This window comes from Salmo salar, chromosome 22 (genome assembly GCF_965601325.2).
Source record: "Salmo salar chromosome 22, fSalSal1, whole genome shotgun sequence".
NCBI classification, from domain to species: Eukaryota; Metazoa; Chordata; class Actinopteri; order Salmoniformes; family Salmonidae; genus Salmo; species Salmo salar.
The window spans coordinates 10045277-10067350 of record NC_138312.1 but is presented as its reverse complement, the minus strand read 5'-3'; the positions used below and the strand labels follow the sequence as shown (position 1 = coordinate 10067350).

Genomic DNA, 22074 nt, shown 5'->3' with positions numbered 1-22074 from the left:
GTGTTACAAAGCAAAACAACATGTAATTCCCCAGCAGTTTTAGCACAATCTTGACTCACATACTGTAGGGCAGACTTTCTTACTACTATTCTTGTCATTATTCTACAATGTAGAAAATAGTAAAAATAAAGAAAAACCAAACATTTGACTGGTACTTTAAAGGTACTGTAAAAGGGGTTTCTTGGCCTATAGTGAGTGATTTTATACTCCTAATATGGCATATCAAACACTACAGATGGAGGACTGAATATTTATTCATGGTCGTATGCTGAAGATGAAATACTGGTATACACAGTACAGTGCATGGTATTACCCTTTTAACTTCAGCGTAACTTTAAATAGTTTACAAACAGCACCCTTTTCAAAAAAATGCAGTAACCACATCCCTCATCTCCCCATTCTCTCTCTCTTTCTCTATATCCTCACCTCTATCTCCCTCCTTCTCCCCTCTCTCTTCTTTTTCCTCTCCTCTTCTCCTCTCATCTCTCTCTCTCCTTCCATGCCTCTCTTTTCTTCCCTCTTCTATCCCTTTCTCCTGTCAGTAAATCAGTGAGCCATTCCACAACCTCTAAGAACAGAGACAAGTGGATTTGCATATTGATCCTTTACGATGGCCATTCCATCAGATGCTAGACCGATGCGTAGCATACTGTGTGAGCAGCATCACAAATGAGGAGAGAGAAAGAGAGAGCGAGAGAGGGAGAGAGAAATAGAGACAATTGGAGAGAGTGTGTATGTTGAGGGAGAGACAGTGAGGGAGGAGAGAATTGACAGAGGGGGTATTTGATTGAGGGTGGGAAAGGGGGGAGACGGTGTGTACAGGAGAGAGAGGGCTAGAAAGAGAGGGAGAGTACTGCCCTGCTCTGCTGCAGTGGAGAGAAGTGAGAGGAGAGACTGCAGTCTCTGCTTATGGGAGAATTCAGGGGATGTTACCACGACACTGAAACGTTAGCCCTACGAGTCTGATTATTGGATGGGTCACCCAGCCAGTGCGAATATCACATTAGACTGGTAAGACTTTCTACCTCGCTCTCATTTCCTCCTTGTTAAGGATAACCAGCAGATGATATAGAAATTCAGGTCATTTTGGGACAACTTTCATAATGAACATTGTTGATTATAAATGAATCAGAATGACAATGGTTCTTCTGTCATTTGAAGATTTGTCCTAGGAATCTGAAAATCATTGGAAGATTTCATTGGTTTGTGTTGTGTTTGTATGGTGTGTATCTGGGGCTTCAGGTTTGCAACTAGCTAAGTGGAGCTGTCCAGTGCTGAGCTGCAGAGATGCAGAAATTGGAATGTAAGTGTACCTGCAGTACCTGCAGGCTTGAGGTAGATACTACTGACCTAGATAGAATGCATAGCATTCTCTTCTTGTCTCTTTCGCCTTACAGCCACTAAACAAGATGAGAGTGAGACAAGGACAGTAAGTTATTATACAGTTTTGGAATATAGCCTGTGAGAATTACTGTTAGGACTGTTATGATCAGTTGTGATGTATTATGTCCATTTGTTTGGCAGGAATCATTTTAATTTGTCATATAATTCTCCTTATCTGTTCAGATTGTCATATATCGATAAATGAGAGGGCATGGTGTAAGCAGCTATGTCTATATTAGCCATTTTCATTCTATCTGTAAAGTAATTTGTCATTTGATTGGTCAGATCCCAAACTCCATTGGCTACCATGGCCTCAGGCCGGCTGTAAGTGACTGGATATCAGACAGAGGCAATTCAGCTGGATTTGATTTGCTCAGCAACAACTAGTTTGTCTCCTGTAATGTTTCACAAGTAGTCTTGAATGGAACACGTCTTGCGGAGTGGGGTATCGTATAGCCTCTAGCTATTTTAAGGTTTTTAGAACACTACACTGCACCTTTTGAAGATGCACAGTCTATTGATTTGTGGACTATAGGTCAATGAATACACATTCCTGAATTCAATCCAAGGTGCATTATAGAGCAGCGCACTATACAGCCGACAATGCGGCTGTCAAAGGCATTTTCTGGGCCGTTTGCATTCATGATAAATAATGCATATGCCGGCTCAAACATAAATTACCTATAGCCGTGTGTTATAAGGCACCTTGCATTGAATCCCAGCCACAGACTTGACAGAATACTGTTTTACTGTTGCTGCTGACCCATGTTTCGATCATTTCACTGTCTGTTGCCACTCTAGACAATGAATTTCCTACAGATACCATTGCCTTTATGCTTGGTATCTTAGGTAAAGAACTGTATAATTCAACACAACACAACAATTCTGAATCATATATGTTGTAATATGTCAGCTGCATTGAAGCATCTCTTTACATCCAAACAATACAACAAAAAGCTTTTGGTTTGACAATGTAACATTCTTCTTGATGGTAAAATGTATACAAAATGGGGTGCACATTGTTATCTTAGGCTGTCTGGATCTAGTGTCAGTGAATAACTGTTGTAGGCCTGTGTGTGTCTGTTTGTCCCCAGTGAGGACACATGTAATCAGGGTTAAGCTCTGTGTTTGCCAGCCATGTATGACAAATCTGTCCAATTGCCTTGCTTGCTCATTTAGATGGGCCCTAGAAATTGCCTTTTGTATAAACTGAGACAGATAGTTTGTCTTCCAGCCCTTTTAGAGGGGAATGATAAACCTCTGGGAAGCTTGCAACATTGGAGAGCCTCTCACACACAGACAACAAGATACACACAGACATACAGGCACATGACGTTGTTCCCACAGTGATTGTACGTACATATCCCAAACAGAAACCATGGATAACAGGCAACATCCGCACTGAGCTAAAGGCTAGAGCTGCCACTTTCAAGGAGTAAGTCACTAATCCTGATGCTTATAAGAAATCCCGCTATGCCCTCTGATGAACCATCAAATAGGCAAAGCGTCAATACAGGACTAAGATCGAAACCTACTACACCGGGTCTGATGCTCGTCGGAAGTGGCAGGTCTTGCAAACTACCACGGATTACAAGGGCAAACCCAGCAGCTGTCCAGTGACGCAAGCCTACCAGACAAGATAAATACCTTATGTACATGCTTCAAGGCTAACAACACTGAACTATGCATGACAGCACCAGCTGTTCCGGACGACTATGTGATCACATTCTCCGTAGCTGATGTGAGTAAGACCTTTAAACAGGTTAACATTCACAAGGCCGCAGGGCCAGACAGATTACAAGGAGGCATACTCAGAGCATGCGCTGACCAGCTGGCAAGTGTCTTCCTTAACATTTTCAACCACTCCCTGACCCAGTCTGTAATATCTAGATGCATAGTCCCTGTGCCCAAAAAATGTCAAAGTAACCTGTCTAAATGACTATCGCCCCATAGCATAGGTTCACCAGGTAAGTAGGATGATTATTTAATGTTTGAAGAGTTTAGGGTTTGAGATATTTTCAGAAGATATTTCCTAGCTTCAAGGGGAAGATGGTTCCGCCATTGGGGTGCCAGGACAGAGAAGAGCTTGAACTGGGTGGAGTAGGAGCTGCGTTCCCATAGGTGGCAGAGTGCTCGGGTTGGGGTGTAGGGTTTGAGCATAGCCAGAAGGTAGGGAGGGGCAATTCCTCTTGATTTTTCCATAGATAAGCACCATGTTCTTGTAGTGGATGCGAGCTTTGACTGGAAGCCAGTGGAGTGTGCAGAGGAGTGGGGTGACATGGGAGAACTTGGGAAGGTTGAAAACCAGGCAGGCTGCAGCATTCTGGATAAGTTGCAGGGGTTTGATGGCACAAGCGGGGTGCGTAGCCAACAGCGAGTTGCAGTAGTCCAGACGGGAGAGGACAAGTGCCTGAACCTGCAGGAGCGAATCACTGCTTTCATGTTTGCAGAGAACAACAGTGTGTTTTCCAGGGTCACACCCTGGTTCTTTGCACTCCGGGAGGGCGACACTGTGGCGTTGTAAACTGTGATGGAGAGGTCTTTGAGTGGGCAGGCCTTCCCGGGAGGAAGAGCAGCTCTGTCTTGTCTTGGTTGAGCTTGAGATGGTGGGCTGACATCCAAGTTGAGATATCTGCCAGGGGGTAAGGGTAAGGAAAGCAATGATAGGAGTGACCATGTAATGATATGACTGAGCTAACACCCTGGACCCACTCCAATTCCCATATCGCCCCAACAGATCCACAGATTAAGCAATCTCTATTCCACTCCACACTGGCCTTTCGCGCCTGGACAAGAGGAACAACTATGTGAGAATGCTGTTTGTTGACTACAGCTCAGTGTTCAACACCATTGTTCCATCCAAGCTCATCACTAAGCTAAGGACCTGGGATTAAACACCTCCTTCTGCAACTGGATCCTGGACTTCCTGACAGGCCGTCCCCAGGTGGTGAGGGTAGGCAACAACACATCCGTCATGCTGACCCTCAAAACGGGGACCACTCAGGGGTGCGTGCTTAGTCCCCTCCTGTACTCTCTATTCACCCACGATTGCATGGCCACGCACGATTCCAACACCGTCATTAAGTTTGCAGACGACACAACGGTGGTAGGCCCGATCACCGAAGATGATGAGACAGCCTAGAGGAAGGAGGTCAGAGACCTGGCCATTTGGTGCCCGGACAAGAATCTCTCCCTCAATGTCAGCAAGACAAAGGAGCTGATCATGGACTACAGGAAATGGAGGGGCGAGCATGCCCCCATCCACATCGACAGGGCTGTTGTTGAGCAGGTCATGAGCTTCAAGTTTCTCGTGTCCACATCACTAAGGAACTGTCATGGTCCACACAAATCAACACAGTCATGAAAAGGGCACAACAACGCCTCTCCCCCCTCAAGAGGCTGAACAGATTTGGTATGGGCCCTCGGATCTTCAAAAAGTTCTACAGCTGCACCATTGAGAGCATCTTGACTGGCATCACCACTTGGTATGACAACTGCTTGGCATCTGACCTCAAGGGGCGACAGAGGTTAGTGCATATAGCTCAGTATATTACTGGGGCTGAGCTCCCTGCCATCCAGGACCTGTCAGAGATAGGCCCTAAAAATGATCAAATACCAGCCACCCAAGTCAGACTGTTCTCTCTGCTACCGCATGGCAAACGATAACGATGTAACAAGTCTGGAACCAACAGGACCCTGAACAGCTTTTACCCACAAGCTATAAGACTGCTAACTAGTTAGCTAAATAGTTAATCAATAGCTACACGAAATATCTGCATTGACCCTTTTTGCATGAACTTTTTTTTATTCACATACACTGCTGTTACTGTTTATTACCTATCCCTTTGCTTAGTCACTTTATCCCTACCTATATGTGTGTATCTACCTCAATTACCTCGTACCCCTGCACATCGATTCCGTACTGGTACCATGTGTATATAGCCAAGTTATTCATTGTATATTTATTCCTTGTGTTATTATTTTTTTTATTTATTTTTATTAGATATCTCCATTGTGGAGAAGGACCCATATGTACTCATTTCACTGTCAGTCTACACCTGTTGTTGATGAAGTGTTGTGGGATTTGTTTTACACAGGGACACTCGAAGTCAATCTTAAATGAATCATTGTTTATTGTCATTGCACTGGAGAGGTTCCAAACAACTCAATGCACCATAGTACACATGTCAATCAGGATCTCTCCCTGGGCAGACCCAGCAGTTGTCTTATATACAGCTATACACAGACAAGTTATATTTGCGTGATTTAGCATAATTAATTAATCATTACCGTGTTGTTTCATTCATGTGACCGACCAATATTGTTTCAAAACATGTGATAGAACACTTACGAGGCTTCTCCTCTCTAAGCTGAGACCTTGAAACTGAGATGTCTTTCGTTCGTTCTCGGTCATTCGTTCTCAAAACACGGTCTGGGCGTACTGCCAAATTGCAGGTACTGATAGGTGTGATTTGTACAGTCAGCCACTTGCATGAACACAGACATTGGTTATTGGAACAGCACATGAATAGGACACAGACATTGGTTATAAGAAAAGCACAAACACTACAATTCCCATTACAGAAGCATGTGACAAATAACATTTTATTTGACACATGCACACACACACATACACATGCACACATGCACGCACGCACGCACGCACACACACACTCACAAACACCCACAAACACACCACTACCATTACAACCTCATTGTATATATATACTATAAGCAGATAATCTTAATTAATATCCAGTTTCTATCCATTTTCAATAGTTTACAAACCAACACTCCTTCACTGTGTATGAAAATATTGTCAAACATCATTCTCCAATGATGGTATTTTGCATCAGCTAATTCTCCAGAGAGTGTTTGTAGATGTCAGGAGAGATGGATCGGGTTAATCTATTACCAGACTAATAGGATCTAAGAGATGCCTCTGTCTTGTGAGTTGCACATCTACTTTCTTCTCGTCATCTGCCATTATTGATTTTGTGAGTAATGGATCTACAACCAATTCCATATGTGCAGAATAGAGGATTATGCCTGTGTCATTTTTCACCTTAGATATCCTTTCCTGGGAGAACAACAGAATAGGGACAATAGGGAGGCAGATCCGAACAATGCCCATGTGGGAACAAATAGCTCTTTATCCTACGCATTGTTGAGTGGCTGGCTCTAGGTTAGAGGCACCCTTTTCATACTATTGTGCCATTGCTCAGCCTTGCTCAGCCCTACCCAATCAAAGATGAGCATGACTCACAAAGAGTATCACCGTGATCTGTAAATGTTAATCATATGCTGGTATCACCCCTGAGAATGACCAGGGTGTAGCTCTGAATTCTGGGACATCATTTGTCAGACTCTAATGTACATTCCCTATTCTCCCCTCCTGTCGCTGCCCATGAGAGCAACACAGAACTGGCACAGAATTATATGAAGCTTGCTAAGGCCTGAGAGGAGAACTGATTTTGTCAGTATGTTTGTAGTGTATAGAAATCCCTAAAGAAGACAGTACGTGGTTATAGCGTTTCATGCTATCGTATTCTTTATGGTTGTGGTTCGTGAATGAGGATTGCGGTCAGATTGATGAACACTATTGCTAAAATTGCATCCATCAGGTTAGATGAGTAGAAAGAGAATCCACAGTATGCGTTTGCTTCATGTTATCAGTGGTGGAAAAATAACCCAATTCTCATACTTGAGTAAAAGTAAAGATACCTTAATATAAAATGACTCAAGTAAAAGTGAAAGTCACCCAGTAAAACACTACTTGATTAAAAGTCTAAAAGTATTTGGTTTTAAATATACTTAAGTATCAAAAGTAAAAGTAAATGCTATAAATCATTTCAAATTCCTTATATTATGCAAACCACATGGCACAATTGTAAACACATTTTAAAAAAGCCAGGGGCACACTCCAACATTCAGACATCATTTACATATTAAACATATGTGTTTAGCGAGTCTGGGATGACCACGTTTTCTCGTGAATTTGGCAGTACTTTTGGGTGTCAGGGATAATGAATGGGAGTAAAAATAACATATTTTCTTTAGAAATGTAGTGGAGTAAAAGTAAAAGTTATAAATAGTAAATTAAAATACAGATACCCCAAAAAACAACTTAAGTAATACTTAAAAGTATTTTTACTTAGTTACTTTACACCACTGTATGTCTTTGCATTTGCACAGTGATCTCATCCGTCACATTTTTTGTTTCTTGTAATGAGAATGTCCCTTATTAGACTTGAGAAGTCATTCACTGTTATACATTTTGTAAATATGAATCATTACACGATAATGGCAACTACTAAGAACTTTTGGGAAAGCATTTGGCAATAACCGGGGGATATAACCGTTGGTCTAATATGCATTCAAAGGTGATAATTACCAATCAGCCTCTCCATCTCACCTTCTCACAGTGTAAATTGTTTCAGTACAGCATCCATGCTAATCCTATTAGGATTTGCAAGAAAGAAGGATGTTTCAGTCACAAGTGCCTCATTTCAAATTTGTGGAGATCATTGTTTCAGAAGACACGTATAATCACCTAAGTCTTCGCCATTCCTTCAGAGGAAACAGATCACTCATTATAACTGGAAGATAGCCCTCTTTGGAACTAATTTTGGATTGGGAGCCATATTTATCTAGCACATTTTCCACTTCAAGTAGAATTTGTATTAACTCCCACCATTAATTTTTTGTTTAATCCCTAACTGACCGTGATGTAATTCTGTAATGTTGAATATTGACTTTCACAAGGGACTGAGGGTCTTGATAGAATTTGATTCCATTGACCTTCATGTAATATATTTTTTATTTATTTATATATTTTTTATTTCACCTTTTATTTTGCCTGGTAGTCCGGTTGAGAACAAGTTCTCAATTACAACTGCCACCTGGCCAAAATAAAGCAAAGCAGTGCGACAAAAACAACAACATAGAGTTACACATGGGATAAACAAACGTACAGTCAATAACACAATAGAAAAATCTATGTACATTGTGTGCAAATGTAGTAAGATTAGGGTGGTCAGGCAATAAATAGGCCATAGAGGCGAAATAATTACAATTTGGCATTAACACTGCAGTGATAGATGTGCAGATGAAGATGTGCAAGTAGAGATACTGGGGTGCAAAAGAGAAAAACATTTAATAAATCACAATATGGGGATGAGGTAGTTGGGTGTGCTATTTACAGATGGACTTTGTACAGGTACAGTGATCGGTAAGCTGCTCTGACAGCTGGTGCTTAAAGTTAGAGAGGGAGATATAAGTCTCCAGCTTCAGTGATTTTTGCAATTTGTTCCAGTCATTGGCAGCAGAGAACTGGAAGGAAAGGCGGCCAAAGGAAGTGTTGGCTTTGGGGATGACCAGTGAAATATACCCGCTGGAGTGCATGCTATGGGTGGGTGCTGCTATGGTGACCAGTGAGCTGAGATAAGGTGGGGCTTTACCTAGCAAAGACTTATAGATGACCTGGAGCCAGTGGGTTTGGCGACGAATATGTAGCGAGGACCAGCGACGAATATGTAGCGAGGACCAGCCAACGAGAGCATACAGGTCGCAGTGGTGACAAAATGGATGGCACTGTGATAGACTACATCCAATTTGTTGAGTAGAGTGTTGGAGGCTATTTTGTAAATTACATCGCCAAAATCAAAGATCGGTAGGATGGTCAGTTTTACAAGGGTATGTTTGGCAGCATGAGTGAAGGAGGCTTTGTTGCAAAATAGGAAGCCAATTCTAGATTTAGTTTTGGATTGGAGATACTTATGTGAGTCTGGAAGGAGAGTTTACAGTCTAACCAGACACCTAGGTATTTGTAGTTGTCCACATATTCTAAGTCAGAACTGTCCAGAGTAGTGATGCTAGTTGGGCAGGCGGGTGCGGGCAGCATTTGGTTGAAGAGCATGCATTGAGTTTTACTAGCATTTAAAAGCAGTTGGAGGCCACGGAAGTAGTGTTGTATGCCATTGAAGCTCGTTTGGTGGTTTGTTAACACAGTGTCCAAAGAAGGGCCAGATGTATACAGAATGGTGTCGCCTGCGTAGGTGGATCAGAGAATCACCAGCAGCAAGAGCGACATCATAGATATATACAGAGGAAAGAGTCGGCCCGAGAATTGAATCCTGTGGCACTCCCATAGAGAATGCCAGAGGTCCGGACAACAGGCCCTCCGATTTGACACACTGAACTCTATCTGAGAAGTAGTTGGTGAACCAGGCGAGGCAGTCATTTGAGAAACCAAGGCTGTTGTGTCTGCCGATAAGAATGTGGTGATTGACAGAGTCGAAAGCCTTGGCCAGGTCGATGAAGACGACTGCGCAGTACTGTCTTTTATCGATGGCGGTTATGATATCGTTTAGGACCTTGAGCGTGGCTGAGGTGCACCCATGACCAGCTCGGAAACCAGATTGCATAGTGGAGAAGGTACGGTGGGATTCGAAATGGTTGGTGATCTGTTTGTTAATTTGTCTTTCGAAGATTTTTGAATGGCAGGGCAGGATGGATATAGGTCTATATCAGTTTCTGTCTAGAGTGTCTCTCCCTTTGAATTGTGGGATTACCGTGGCAGCTTTCCAATCTTTGGGGATCTCAGACGATACAAAAGAGAGGTTATTAAAGGCCCATTGCCATCAAAAACATGATTTCCTGTATTTTATATTTTTCTGAGGTTGGAATAATACTGTGAAATTCAAAACATTCTTATAATGCCATTTTAGTGTAAGAGCTGTTTGGAAAGACCATCTGAAATGTCAGCCCGTTTGGGTAGGATGGAGTTTTGGCCTACCTGGTGACATCACCATGCAGTCAATTAGTTAATAGACCAATAAAGAAAGAGAGTTCCAAACCTCTCTGCCAATAAAAGCTATTTTTTTTTCTTCAGTTTTCCCCTCCCCCTCAAACCACTCACAGACAGTCCCCAAAAAATTATTGCTTGAGAAATATCTCTTTGCCAAAAAATAGATTTTTGTTTCTTTTTGACCGTTTTGACTGAAAACAGTCACAGTAAGGTACTTAATTGTTACCCAGAAATGATTTAATATTGACATAAAAATGGCTACATTGGATCTTTATGATACTGTGTCTCATTCCTCAAACAAATTAGATTAACTTTTTCATCCCTGAGTTGATTTTATTCAGGAGTTCATAGTACATTAAGGATGCAGGCCTACTGGCTGGCACATTATACACAATTATTTTTATCCTCAGAGTCTGAGATGTGGACTAAGTCCTTTTCTCTACGGACCTCTTCAGCCTTGTACTGTTCTAATGTCTGACACAGCGATAAGGCATTGAGTTTGGTCACAATGAGTCACCTGGGAAATCATCCATTTTGTTACTTTTGTGCATGTGTGTGTGTGTGTGTTATATTAAAGGTTACGCACTTCATTGCCTGTGCTGCTGGTGATAACAACTGACTGTCCCTCTCTGTGTGTCTGTGCCTTACCCCAGGGACTGTGTGCGTGGCCTAGTCATTGACGATGAAGTGGAACTTGTTCAAGAATAAGCCGGAGGCCATGGTAGGTCCAGAGCCCACGGGCACCGGTGCCACCATGACCGCGGCCCCAGCCGTAGCAATCGCCACCACAGTGGCTGAACCCCCAGGCAATGGTACAGAGTCCAAGAATGACATGTTCGAAGAGATCAAGAGCAAATTCTTGAACGAGATCGATAAGATCCCACGTAAGTCCTCCCTGTTTTTTTCCCACCTCTGACTCATACTCATGTACTATGCATGGTATAATGTTGGAACATAAAAGACCAAAGTGAAAAATCTCAAAGGAGCTTAATCTAACCCATACTGTGTGTTTGTGTTGCAGTCCCTTCCTGGGCTATCATAGCCATTGCTGTGGTGGCCGCCCTCCTCATCCTCACCTGCTGCTTTTGCATTATAAAGAAGTGCTGCTGCAAGAAGAAGAAGAACAAGAAGGGCAAGAAGGGAAAGGATGGCTTCAACATGAAGAACATGAAAGGGGACGAGGTATGGTGCTTCAGGCTCCGCATATAAACTCAGCTGAGTTCACTAAGAACAGGCAACTCCCAAAGACATAACTTATATCACACTCAGGGTTCTTATTTCATCTGAATGCAAAAGTCTTGTAAAAAGCAACAAGTTACTTATTTTTTGATGATGAGAGTAGAGAAACATGACCAGATATGACTTCGGTATAGCTGACAGACAAACGCTATATATACACATAAAAGTATGTGGACACCACTTCAAATTTGTGGATTCGGCTATTGCAGCCACACCCGTTGCTGACAGGTGTATAAAATCGAGCCCTCAACCATGCAATCTCCATAGACAAACATAGGATGCACCTTTACAACAAGTCAGTTCGTCAATTTTCTGCCCTGCTAGAGCTGACCCGGTCAACAGTAACTGCTGTTATTGTGAAGTGGGAACGTCTAGAAGAAACAGCTGCTCACCCGCGAAGTGGTAGACAACACAAGCTCACAGAACAAGTCCGCCGAGTGCTGAAGCGCGTAGCGCCTGTGTCCTCGGTTGCAACACTCACTGCCAAGTTCCAAACTGCCTCTGGAAGCAACATCAGCACAATAACTGTTTGTTGGGATCTTCATGAAATGGGTTTCCATAGCAGCCGCACACAAGCCTGAGATCACCATGCGCAATGCCATGTGTCGGTTGGAGTGGTGTAAAGCTTGCTGCCATTGGACTCTGGAGCAGTGGAAAAGGGTTCTCTGGAGTGATGAAACATGCTTCACCATCTGGCAGTCCGATGGAAGAATCTGCCCCAATGCATAGTGCTGGCTGTAAAGTTTGGTGGATGAGGAATAATGGTCTGGGGCTGTTTTTCAAGGTTCGGGCTAGGTTCGGGCTCCTTAGTTCCAATGAAGGGAAATCTTAACGCTATAGCATAAAATGACGTTCTAGACGATTCTGTGCTTTCAACTTTGTGGCAACAGTTTGGGGAAGGCCCTTTCCTGTTTCAGAATGACAATGCCCCCATGCACAAAGCGAGGTCCATACAGAAATGTTTTGTCTTGATCGGTGTGGAAGAACTTGACTTGCTGGCCTGTACAGACCCCTGACCTCAACCCCATTGAACACCTTTGGGATGAATTGGAACGCCGATTGCGAGCCAGGCCTCACTAATGCTCTTGTGTCTGAATGGAAGCAAGTCCCTGCAGCAATGTTCCAACATCTAGTGGAAAGCCTTCCCAGAAGAGTGGAGAATGAGATGTTCGACAAGCAGGTGTCCACATACTCTTGATCAGGTAGTGTATCTCCCAAGAGTTATTTGCCTACTAAACTACACACTACATAACAATAAGGCTACCTGTTTTATTTACTATATAATTGTTTCTTTTGTTGGAGGGACTCAGGAACGTTTCTGTCAATATCTATGTCGATTGGACCAACAACAAATGGTCATTAAGCATTCCTTGGTGTATCAGTAAAAACCTTTGACCTTTCATCAACAGCACTTTACAACAGTTTTAGGGAGACATGTCGATAACCCCCTATCCTATCTGTTCTCTTGATATTGTTGTTGTCATCATTTTAAAATGTGTGCTGTCGGGGAGAGTGGGGTATGTTGAGCCATGTTTTACACTCAGCATTACTAGGGAAATGTAGTATTATTTCTATCAAATATATAGATATATTTCAGGATGTTGTGTATCCCTGGAAATAATCATAATTCATGTAAACATAACAGTTTTGAAAACATACCTTGTCCCGAAAGAATGTGGTCTCTTGGTAAGTTGAGCAGCTTTAGGGTGAGTGGGGTGATGGTGTTCCGTGTCAATGGGTAATGGTGCTGGTATGACAAAGTTTAGTTAATGAAATGGGGGTGTGGTATTTTGTAAATCTTAAATGTACATATAATCTCTCTGTTCAATGTCACTTATCCTTCCCTTTCTTGACCAGTTGTCTAGGACATGGATGTTTTTCAATGTGCCAGTTCATAGGCAAGTTCTCTGCATTTGAGGATTTTAACCCCATGAAACTGATCCGCATGATTCTTGATATGTTTAGCAAGCTCAGACTCCATGTCATCAGATAAGACCTTGTGTGCCTCTGATACTATATCATTGCCTCTCTTTTGCACAGGTACTGTATATGTTAGTTCTCTTTTTGTTAATGTACCTCTTCGATGTCATTCTTTCAAATTTGTATTCTCTCGCTGCTGCTCGAATGGGTCTCTCAATAACCTTTAAGGGGGATAATACCTCTGCTTGTTTTACATTTGCATACACGGGACATGATGATGTCTGCTCTGACTGTAACCACAAAAATTCACTATCTTGAGTTCATATGCATGACACATTGCAGAAATACTATGCATATAATGCATACAACTGAAAAAATGCAGTCATAATTTGTATGGGGTATGGTGGCCATTGCCTCAACTTAGGCCTACCTCGTGGCCATTGGCTCAACTTACCACAAAGCAAACATTTTGACTATAGTCCACACAGCTACAAGGATGCAATTTCATGCTAGGATTAGGACCTCATATTGTAGCTTAGAGAGACCCCAACCAAAGTACAAACCAATCTTAAAACCATCTACTTTGGTTTAGATACAAGAATCAAGAAAACTACAAAGTCATTTGACTTTTTTTAGACCTAAATTGATAACCATTTTTTCCATGTGGTTTCTTCCTTCAGAGACTCCATGAAATGATGATCTCTTCCTAAATATGTGGTCATGGGATTCATTTTGTGTATGGTTTCCTAGAAACAAGGGGTGGCTCAACTAACCCTTTGGCTCAACTTACGCCACTCTTCCCCACTTCATTGTGACATACATTGAAAAATTACACACTTTGTTGTGGGGAAGGGACTAGGTAATCAGTGGGTAATGAGTAGAGAGAGCCGTGCCATATGTGGCATTCCAATTAGTGGATGGCTTCTACAGAATCAAATTAAGACCCTACCTCTGTAGGGTAAGCTGGCCTCAATGCTTAAGGATAATGGATATGGTGCCTATGGACCCGAGGAGCCATATCTCAGACAGAGCAGAATAAACAGGGGGAGGAAAAGGGCTCCTGCTTAATTCCAGGCTGAATGTGTCTGATATCGTTAAGAGGGCCCCATGCACCAGTTAATTAAAACAATCAGTTAATTGTCTCCACATCGTGAAAGATGGTCCTGAAAGTAGGACTTTTTTTGTTACGAACAGACAATCAGTGTGTCATTTTTCATCATCCTAGTGTTGTCTGTGTTGTTGACTGCCTACAGTGTTTGTTTTCTGGTGTGTCGTAACGTCAAACCTCTTCCTCTCTCTGCTCTCCTCCTTCTCGCTCGGTGTCTTATGTGTGCACCGTGTTTCTTGACTGTGATGGACCCCTGATCTACGGTAGGTGGAAGGATCGCGGTGATGCTCTCTGGCCCATGGGCAGATGATGATGATGATGATGATGAGGGGGGTTTCATGGAATGAAAGTCGTAGCTTCTTTGCTTTTCTAACATGTTTTGTAATGATGGCTTGAGAATGTAACTGAGAAAGCTATGGTCTGCTCCATAGACCCCGGAGAGAAAACTGAAAGGATTGAAATAACGCATCGCTTATGATGACAAACTCAACCCCAATATGGAACGTTTTGAACATAGTTTAAACGCAACCCACGATTAACACTAATAATATACTGTATGCATGTGATAAAGGGCATGGTAGGCTGTTTGTGGACATGAGGACGACAATGATAACTGAATGACCAATCAATCTTAGAATAGTATTTTTCATCTGCACCCCAATTACTTTGTCACTCAATGAAGAGTGAGAACAAGAATAAAAAAATAAAACACAGTTTTGCAGATGAAATAGTCATGCAAACCTGAACATGTCAGAAACAGGGTTACCATAACGGGCTGAAATCTAACTGAAATACTGTTTCTACATTACCACATAGCCGGCTATGCCCTTTAATCCTGTAGCTACCATTTGGCTGGAATAATGGTGACCTGACTTGAGAGGAACGTTCCTTGGTGACACATAAATGGAATAATAAGGAAGCAAATAAGATTATGCAGGCTCTGCTTTTGGATTCTCTGTTAGCTATTTCCTTGGGAATTTTGGGAAAGATGTAAAAGTCAGGGTAAGCATCTTTTTGAGATGTAAAATACAGGGTAAAACAATTGTGTCACCAAAGGAAACTTTGAATTCAAGCTAGCAAATATCATTCCTGTGTCCCTGATTGCATTAGAGACAGGATGGTATTCCACTTGGCCACCAGGTGAGGAGCAGGTAAGCGGGAGCAAAAACAAGCAGGTCCCGGTGCTACGCAATGCAAGTCAATGCAACAAACCCTGGTGCTGTGCAGCGCAAAGCAACTCAACACAGGCCTCCTGGAGGTCCACTGTCTGTCTGTGGCATGCTGTCTGTGGTGGGTGGGCTGGGGCACCCTCCTTCTGGCTGCTACAACTAACCCCTGGCCCCTCATCTCTGATCCCTGTGTCCTGTGTTCTACCACCGCAGAAACAGGACGACGACGATGACGAAGGTGAGACAGGGCTGACGGAGGAAGAGAAAGAGGAAGAGGAGAAAGAGGAGGAGAAGCTTGGCAAACTGCAGTACTCACTTGACTATGATTTCCAAGATAATAAGGTCAGTCAGTGGCCGACATGTTCCCCTTTGAATCATTGCTGGCATTGCTCAGGAAAACCTGCATTAGACTGTTTTATCATATTACAATATTTGTAGCATTGTCAGTCTATCAGTAAGACTCCATCAATTCTAGAGGTTGAAGGCATAGTTAGTCTAAATTACAGACTAAACCCTTGAGAAATTTTACATTTATACATATGAGGATGATGTGGTAGTTGATTTAAAAATATTTTTCTCAGTTGCTGAAATGGTTCATTTTCGATAGAGAAGCACAATGCTGTTTTGACGTGTTCCTCTTCTGCAGAAAAATGAGTTAAAGCAAGTCACACTAGATGTTCAGCTTATTATACTCTCTGTTGATCTTGGAGAGTGACTTTGATACAGTGTCCATTCTGAGAATTAAAGTGTCTATAGAGTTGACAATTCATTCAGGGCTGATTCTTATATAAGCTTAGCAAAAAACTGCTCCTATGTAAAAACATCAGCAGAATTGCGCAGCGACACTTTTGGGCAGTGACAGCTGGCAATTGTTGGAATTATGGTTGATTAAACTAAATATTCAAGAGAGTAGTGAATCGAGATCAGGGTTCTGGGAATGAGAGGGTATCTAGTATATTCAGCATTTTTGTGAATTAATGGCTAGAGTCAGTATTACGTTGAGTATGTCCGCCATGCAGGACGTTGGCACTGTGATATACATCCAAGATAGAAAATGCTGAGTCATTCTGAAACAAGGAAGTCCCTTATGAGTCACTGACACAGGATCAGGGTTTGAGATGAAAATGTACATTAAAGCAAGTCCTTTCTTTCTAACTGAATCAATTAACTGAAACATAATCAATGACACTTAGCACAGGTACCCCTTTTTCAAACATGCAAAACTACTGTAACATTATTTTCTGTGACTTTCTTATGACATTGCAGCAAATACATTTGGCAGCTCTAGTGTGGATAGCTTGTATCTTATCTTGGTCATCTAAGAGAGCTGTGGTGATTATTGCTGGAGTTTTAGGTTGTCAGCTTACAGACCACAAGCTTATGTAACAAGACTGCAGCATTTCTCTGCAGTAGTGACAGGAAGCGTGCATTGGCACAAATTAATACATTAATGCATTTAGGTTTTTCACCTGACTTGACATGGTTGGCTTGTCTCAGCTCATCGGCACAAATAAATAACATGAATACATGTTGAGATTGCCACCTGATACTGTTGGTTTGTCTCAGTGTTGTCTCTGACACCTGAACACTGTGCCCCTCCCCTCAAAGCTCACAGTGGGAATACTCCAAGCTGCAGATCTTATATCCATGGACAGCGGAGGCACCTCTGACCCGTACGTTAAGGTCTATGTCCTCCCAGACAAGAAGAAGAAGTTTGACACCAAGGTTCAAAAGAAAAACCTGAACCCTGTCTTCAATGAATCATTTGTTTTCAAGGTAAGTCATAGCACCGTTTCTGTACCAGAACTGTACAGTAGTTAATTGGAATGGAAAAGGCATCAATCATACTGCCAAACTATAATGCTGAAAAAATATTGTCAGGCTAGGACAGCGGAGTCTCAAACTAAATGTAACAGTTTTAGTGTTGTAAACATACAGTACATGATATCCATTTTCCAAAATTAAGACTGTGGTTGAAGCCTTCATGTATTTTTCATTGTGAAGTCTTGCTGTGTTCACATTATATTGTAGAGCAGTGCTGGCCTGCCATGTCTGCCTGCCTGCTATGTACCCTCAAGCCTGTGTACTAACTTCAGCTTTCTGTACTATTTAATGAGGTCCACGGAGACTCCACATGACTCTCAGGGTCAGTGCAAAAGCACTGTTTGCAATCTTACCACCACAGCTAAAACCACTGTCTATTCTCTTAGCATAACCGTCATGTAGAGACCTAGATACAAAAGATACAAATTGGTAATATTGGACCTAGGTTGACTAGAGACCATGAAGAGTTAAGAGAATTTACAATATATGACATCCTATGCATGCCTTTAGAATCAGGGTTGGGGTTTATTTGAATATAAATTGAATTTGTATTGACCACACCCCACAGGAAGCAGAATTTGAGTTAAATTTGAATTGAATGAAGTACACTGAGTGTACAAAACACTAGGAATTCTTTCCATGAAATCAAATCAAATTGTATTTGCCACATGCACCGAATACAGCAGGTGTAGACCTTACAGTGAAATGCTTACAAGCCCTTAACCAACAATGCAGTTTTAAGAAAACTAAGTGTTAAGAAAGTACTTACTAAAATGAATTGAAGTAATAAATAAAAAAGAAGAAAATAGAAAAAGAACAAATTATTAAAGAGCAACTATAAAATAACAGTAACAAGGCTATATACAGGGGGTACCGGTACAGAGTCAATGTGCGGGGGCACAGGTTAGTCGAGGTAATATGTACATGTAGGTAGAGGTAAAGTGACTATGCCTCGATAATAAACAGAGAGTAGCAGTGGCGTAAAAATGCAAATAGTCCGGGTAGCCATTTGATTAGCTGTTCAGGAGTCTTATGGCTTGGGGGTGGAAGCTGTTAAGAAGCCTTTTGGACCTGGACTTGGCGCTCCGGTACTACTTTCCGTGAGTTAGCAGACAGAACAGTCTATGACTTGGCCTGCTGGAGTCTTTGGCAATTTTTAAGGCCTTCCTTTGACACCGTCTGGTACAGAGGTCCTGGATGGCAGTGATGTACTGGGCTGTATGCACTAATCTCTGTAGTGGGTTGCGATCAGAGGCCGAGCAGTTGCCATACCAGGCGGTAATGCAACCAGTCAGGATGCTCTCGATGGTGCAGCTGTAGACATTTTTGAGGGTCTGAGGACCCATGCCAAATCTTTTCAGTCTCCTGAGATGGGGGTGTGCTCGGCCCTCCTTTTCCTGTAGTCCATGTACATCTCTTTTGTCTTGATGACGTTGAGGGAGAGGTTGTTATCCTGGCACCACACTGCCAGGTCTCTGACCTCCTCCCTATAGGCTGTCTCATGGTTGTCGGTGATCAGGCCTACCACTGTTGTGTTGTCGGCAAACTTAATGATGGTGTTGGAGTCGTGCTTGGCCATGCAGTCATGGGTGAAAAGGGAGTACAGGAGGGGACTGAGTATGAAACCCCGAGGTGCCCCCGTGTTGAGGATCAGCGTTGCAGATGTGTTGTTACCTACCCTTACCACCTGGGGGCGACCCATCAGGAAGTCCAGGATCCAGTTGCAGAGGGAGGTGTTTAGTCCCAGGATCCTTAGCTTAGTGATGAGCTTTGAGGGCACTATGGTGTTGAACGCTGAGCGGTAGTCAATGAATTGCATTCTCACGTAGGTGTTCCTTTTGTCCAGGTGGGAAAGGGCAGAGTGGAGTGACTTAGATATTGCGTCATCTGTGGATCTGTTGGGGCAGTATGAAAATTGAAGTGGGTCTAGGATTTCTGGGATAATGGTGTTTATGTGAGCCATGACCAGCCTTTCAAAGCACTTCATGGCTACAGATGTGAGTGGTGTTGGTGTTCTTGGGCACAGGGACTATGGTGGTCTGCTTGAAACATGTTGGTGTTACAGACTCGGTCAGGCACAGGTTGAAAATTTCAGTGAAGACAGTGCATACTCGGAGTACACGTCCTGGTGATCTGTCTGGCCCTGCGGCCTTGTGAATGTTGACCTGTTTAAAGGTCTTACTCACATCGGCTACGGAAAGTATGATCACGCAGTCGACCGGAACAGCTTGTGCTCTTATGCATGCTTCACTGTTGCTTGCCTCAAAGCGAGCTTAGATGTCATTTAAGTCATCTAGTAGGCTTGTGTCACTGGGCAGCTCGTGGCTGTGCTTCCCTTTATAGTCCGTAATAGTTTGCAAGCCCTGCCACATCCGACGAGCGTCAGAGCCGGTGTAGTACGATTCAATCTTAGTTCTGTTTTGACCCTTTGCCTGTTTGATGGTTTGTCGGAGGGCATAGCGGGATTTCTTATAAGCGTCCGGGTTAGAATCCCGCTCCTTGAAAGCGGCAGCTCTACCCTTTAGTTCATTGCGGATGTTGCCTGTAATCCATGGCTTCTGGTTGGGGTATGTATGTACGGTCACTTTGGGGACGACGTCGTTGATGCACTTATTGATGAAGCCAGTGACTGATGTGGTATACTCCTGAATGCCATCGGAAGTATCCCAGAACATATTTCAGTCTGTGCTAGCAAAACAATCCTGTAGCTTAGAATCTGCAACATCTGATCACTTCCGTATTGATCGAGGGACTGGTACGTCCTGCTTTTGTTTTTGCTTGTAAGCAGGAATCAGGAGGATAGAGTTATAGTTAGATTTTCCAAATGGAGGGTGAAGGAGAGCTTTGTTCGCGTCTATGTGTGTGGAGTAAAGGTGGTCTAGAGTTTTTTTTCTCCTCTGGTTGCACGGATTTAAGTTTCCCTGCATTAAAGTCCCCGGCCACTCGGAGCGCCGCATCTGGATGAGAATTTTCTTGTTTGCTTATGGCCTTATACTGGTGTTTGAGTGTGGTCTTAGTGCCAGCATCGGTTTGTGGTGGTAAATAGACAGCTACGAATTTTTTTTATGAAAACTCTCTCGGTAAATAGTGTGGTCTACAGCTTATCGTGAGATATTCTACCTCAGACGAGCAAAACCTCGAGACTTCCTTAATATTAGATTTCGTGCACCAGTTGTTATTTACAAATAGACACAAGACCGCCTGCCCTTGTCTTACCGGAGGCAGCTGTTCTATCATGCCGATGCATGGAAAACCCAGCCAGCTGTATGTTATCCATGTCGTCTTATAGCCACTCGTTGAAATATAAGATACTACGGTCTCGTTGGTATGTTAGTCTTGATCGGAGCTCATCCATTTTATTATCCAATGATTGCACATTGGCTAAGAGGGTTGATGGTAGAGGCGGATTACCCATTCGCTGTCGTATCCTTACAAGGCACCCCAACCTACATCCCCGATATCGCTGTCTCTTTCTCCTGCGAATGACGGGGATTTGGGCCTTGTCCGGTATCTGAAGTAAATCCTTTGCGTCCGACTCGTTAAAAAAATCTTTGTCCACTATGAGGTGAGTAATCACTGTCCTGATATCCAGAAGCTCTTTTCGGTCATAAGAGACGGTGGCAGAAACATTATGTACAAAATAAGTTACAAATAATGTGAAAAAAACACGCACAATAGCACAATTGGTCAAGAGCCCGTAAAACGGCAGCCATCTCCTCTGGCGCCATTAGTGATAGACATGACAGACTGAACAGGTGAATCCAGGTGAAAGCTATGATCCTTTATTCATTTAACTTGTTAACTCCACTTCAATCAGTGTAGATGAAGATGAGCAGACAGGTTAAAGAAGGATTTTTAAGCCTTGAGACAATGGAGACAGATTGTGTATGTGTGCCATTCAGAGGGTGAATGGGCAAGGCAAAATATTGAAGTGCCTTTGAACAGGGTATGGTAGTAGGTGCAAGGCACACCGGTTTCAGTGTGTCAAAAACTGCAACACTGCTGGGTTTTTCACGCTCATCAGTTTCCATTGTGCATTAAGAATGGTCCAACACCCAAAGGCCAGCCAGCCAACTTGATACAACTATGGGAAGCATTGGCGTCAACATGGACCAGCATCCCTGTGGAATGCTTTCGACACCTTGTAGTCCATGCCCAGAGCAATTGAGGCTGTTCTAAGGGCAAAATGGGGTGCAACTCAATATTAGGAAGGAGTTCGTAATGTTTTGTACACCCAGTGTATAATTTAATTCAAAGCAGTTCAAATCAATTCAACTGAGACGTGAAACATGAAAGTCTCATTCTCAGGATTTTACTGACAGTATTTCATGTGATTCGTTTGTCTGTCTCTCATTTTAGATCCACGATAGGTGAAAAAGTGCCACTGACCGTCCCAGGCGCAACTTTTGTTTTCAGGAAATGAGCATCCAGCGTCATGGTAGAAAAAAAATCGTAGTAGATACGCATGTGCAATGAGGTGCAATGATGTTTTTTGAAGTAATATCTTTGTTGTTGTAATATCGCAAACGGACGTGGCAGTTTCACCGCTACGGATTCTAGCTTCAAAGAGCGAATGATTCTGCATGTGTTTTGTCTGTTGCTCATTAAGCACTGTTTCGGAC

General features: G+C 42.8%; 1 protein-coding gene across 4 annotated transcripts in view; it reads left to right on the top strand.

The window, feature by feature from the left end:
• The window catches only part of LOC106582708 (synaptotagmin-2), a 92938-nt gene that overhangs the window by 65150 nt on the left and 5714 nt on the right, over positions 1–22074 (top strand). Inside the window, exons 1-5 of one of the 4 annotated variants that reach the window (XM_014166040.3) lie at positions 714–1011; positions 10846–11076; positions 11214–11374; positions 15842–15970; positions 17237–17404. In XM_014166040.3, coding sequence (XP_014021515.1) covers positions 10875–11076; positions 11214–11374; positions 15842–15970; positions 17237–17404 — 660 coding nt within the window. In that variant the 5' untranslated portion in view covers positions 714–1011; positions 10846–10874. Of the gene's footprint in view, positions 1–713; positions 1012–10845; positions 11077–11213; positions 11375–15841; positions 15971–17236; positions 17405–22074 lie in introns of those variants that run through there. The other 3 variants (XM_014166043.3, XM_014166042.3, XM_014166039.3) reach the window with 3 other exon arrangements.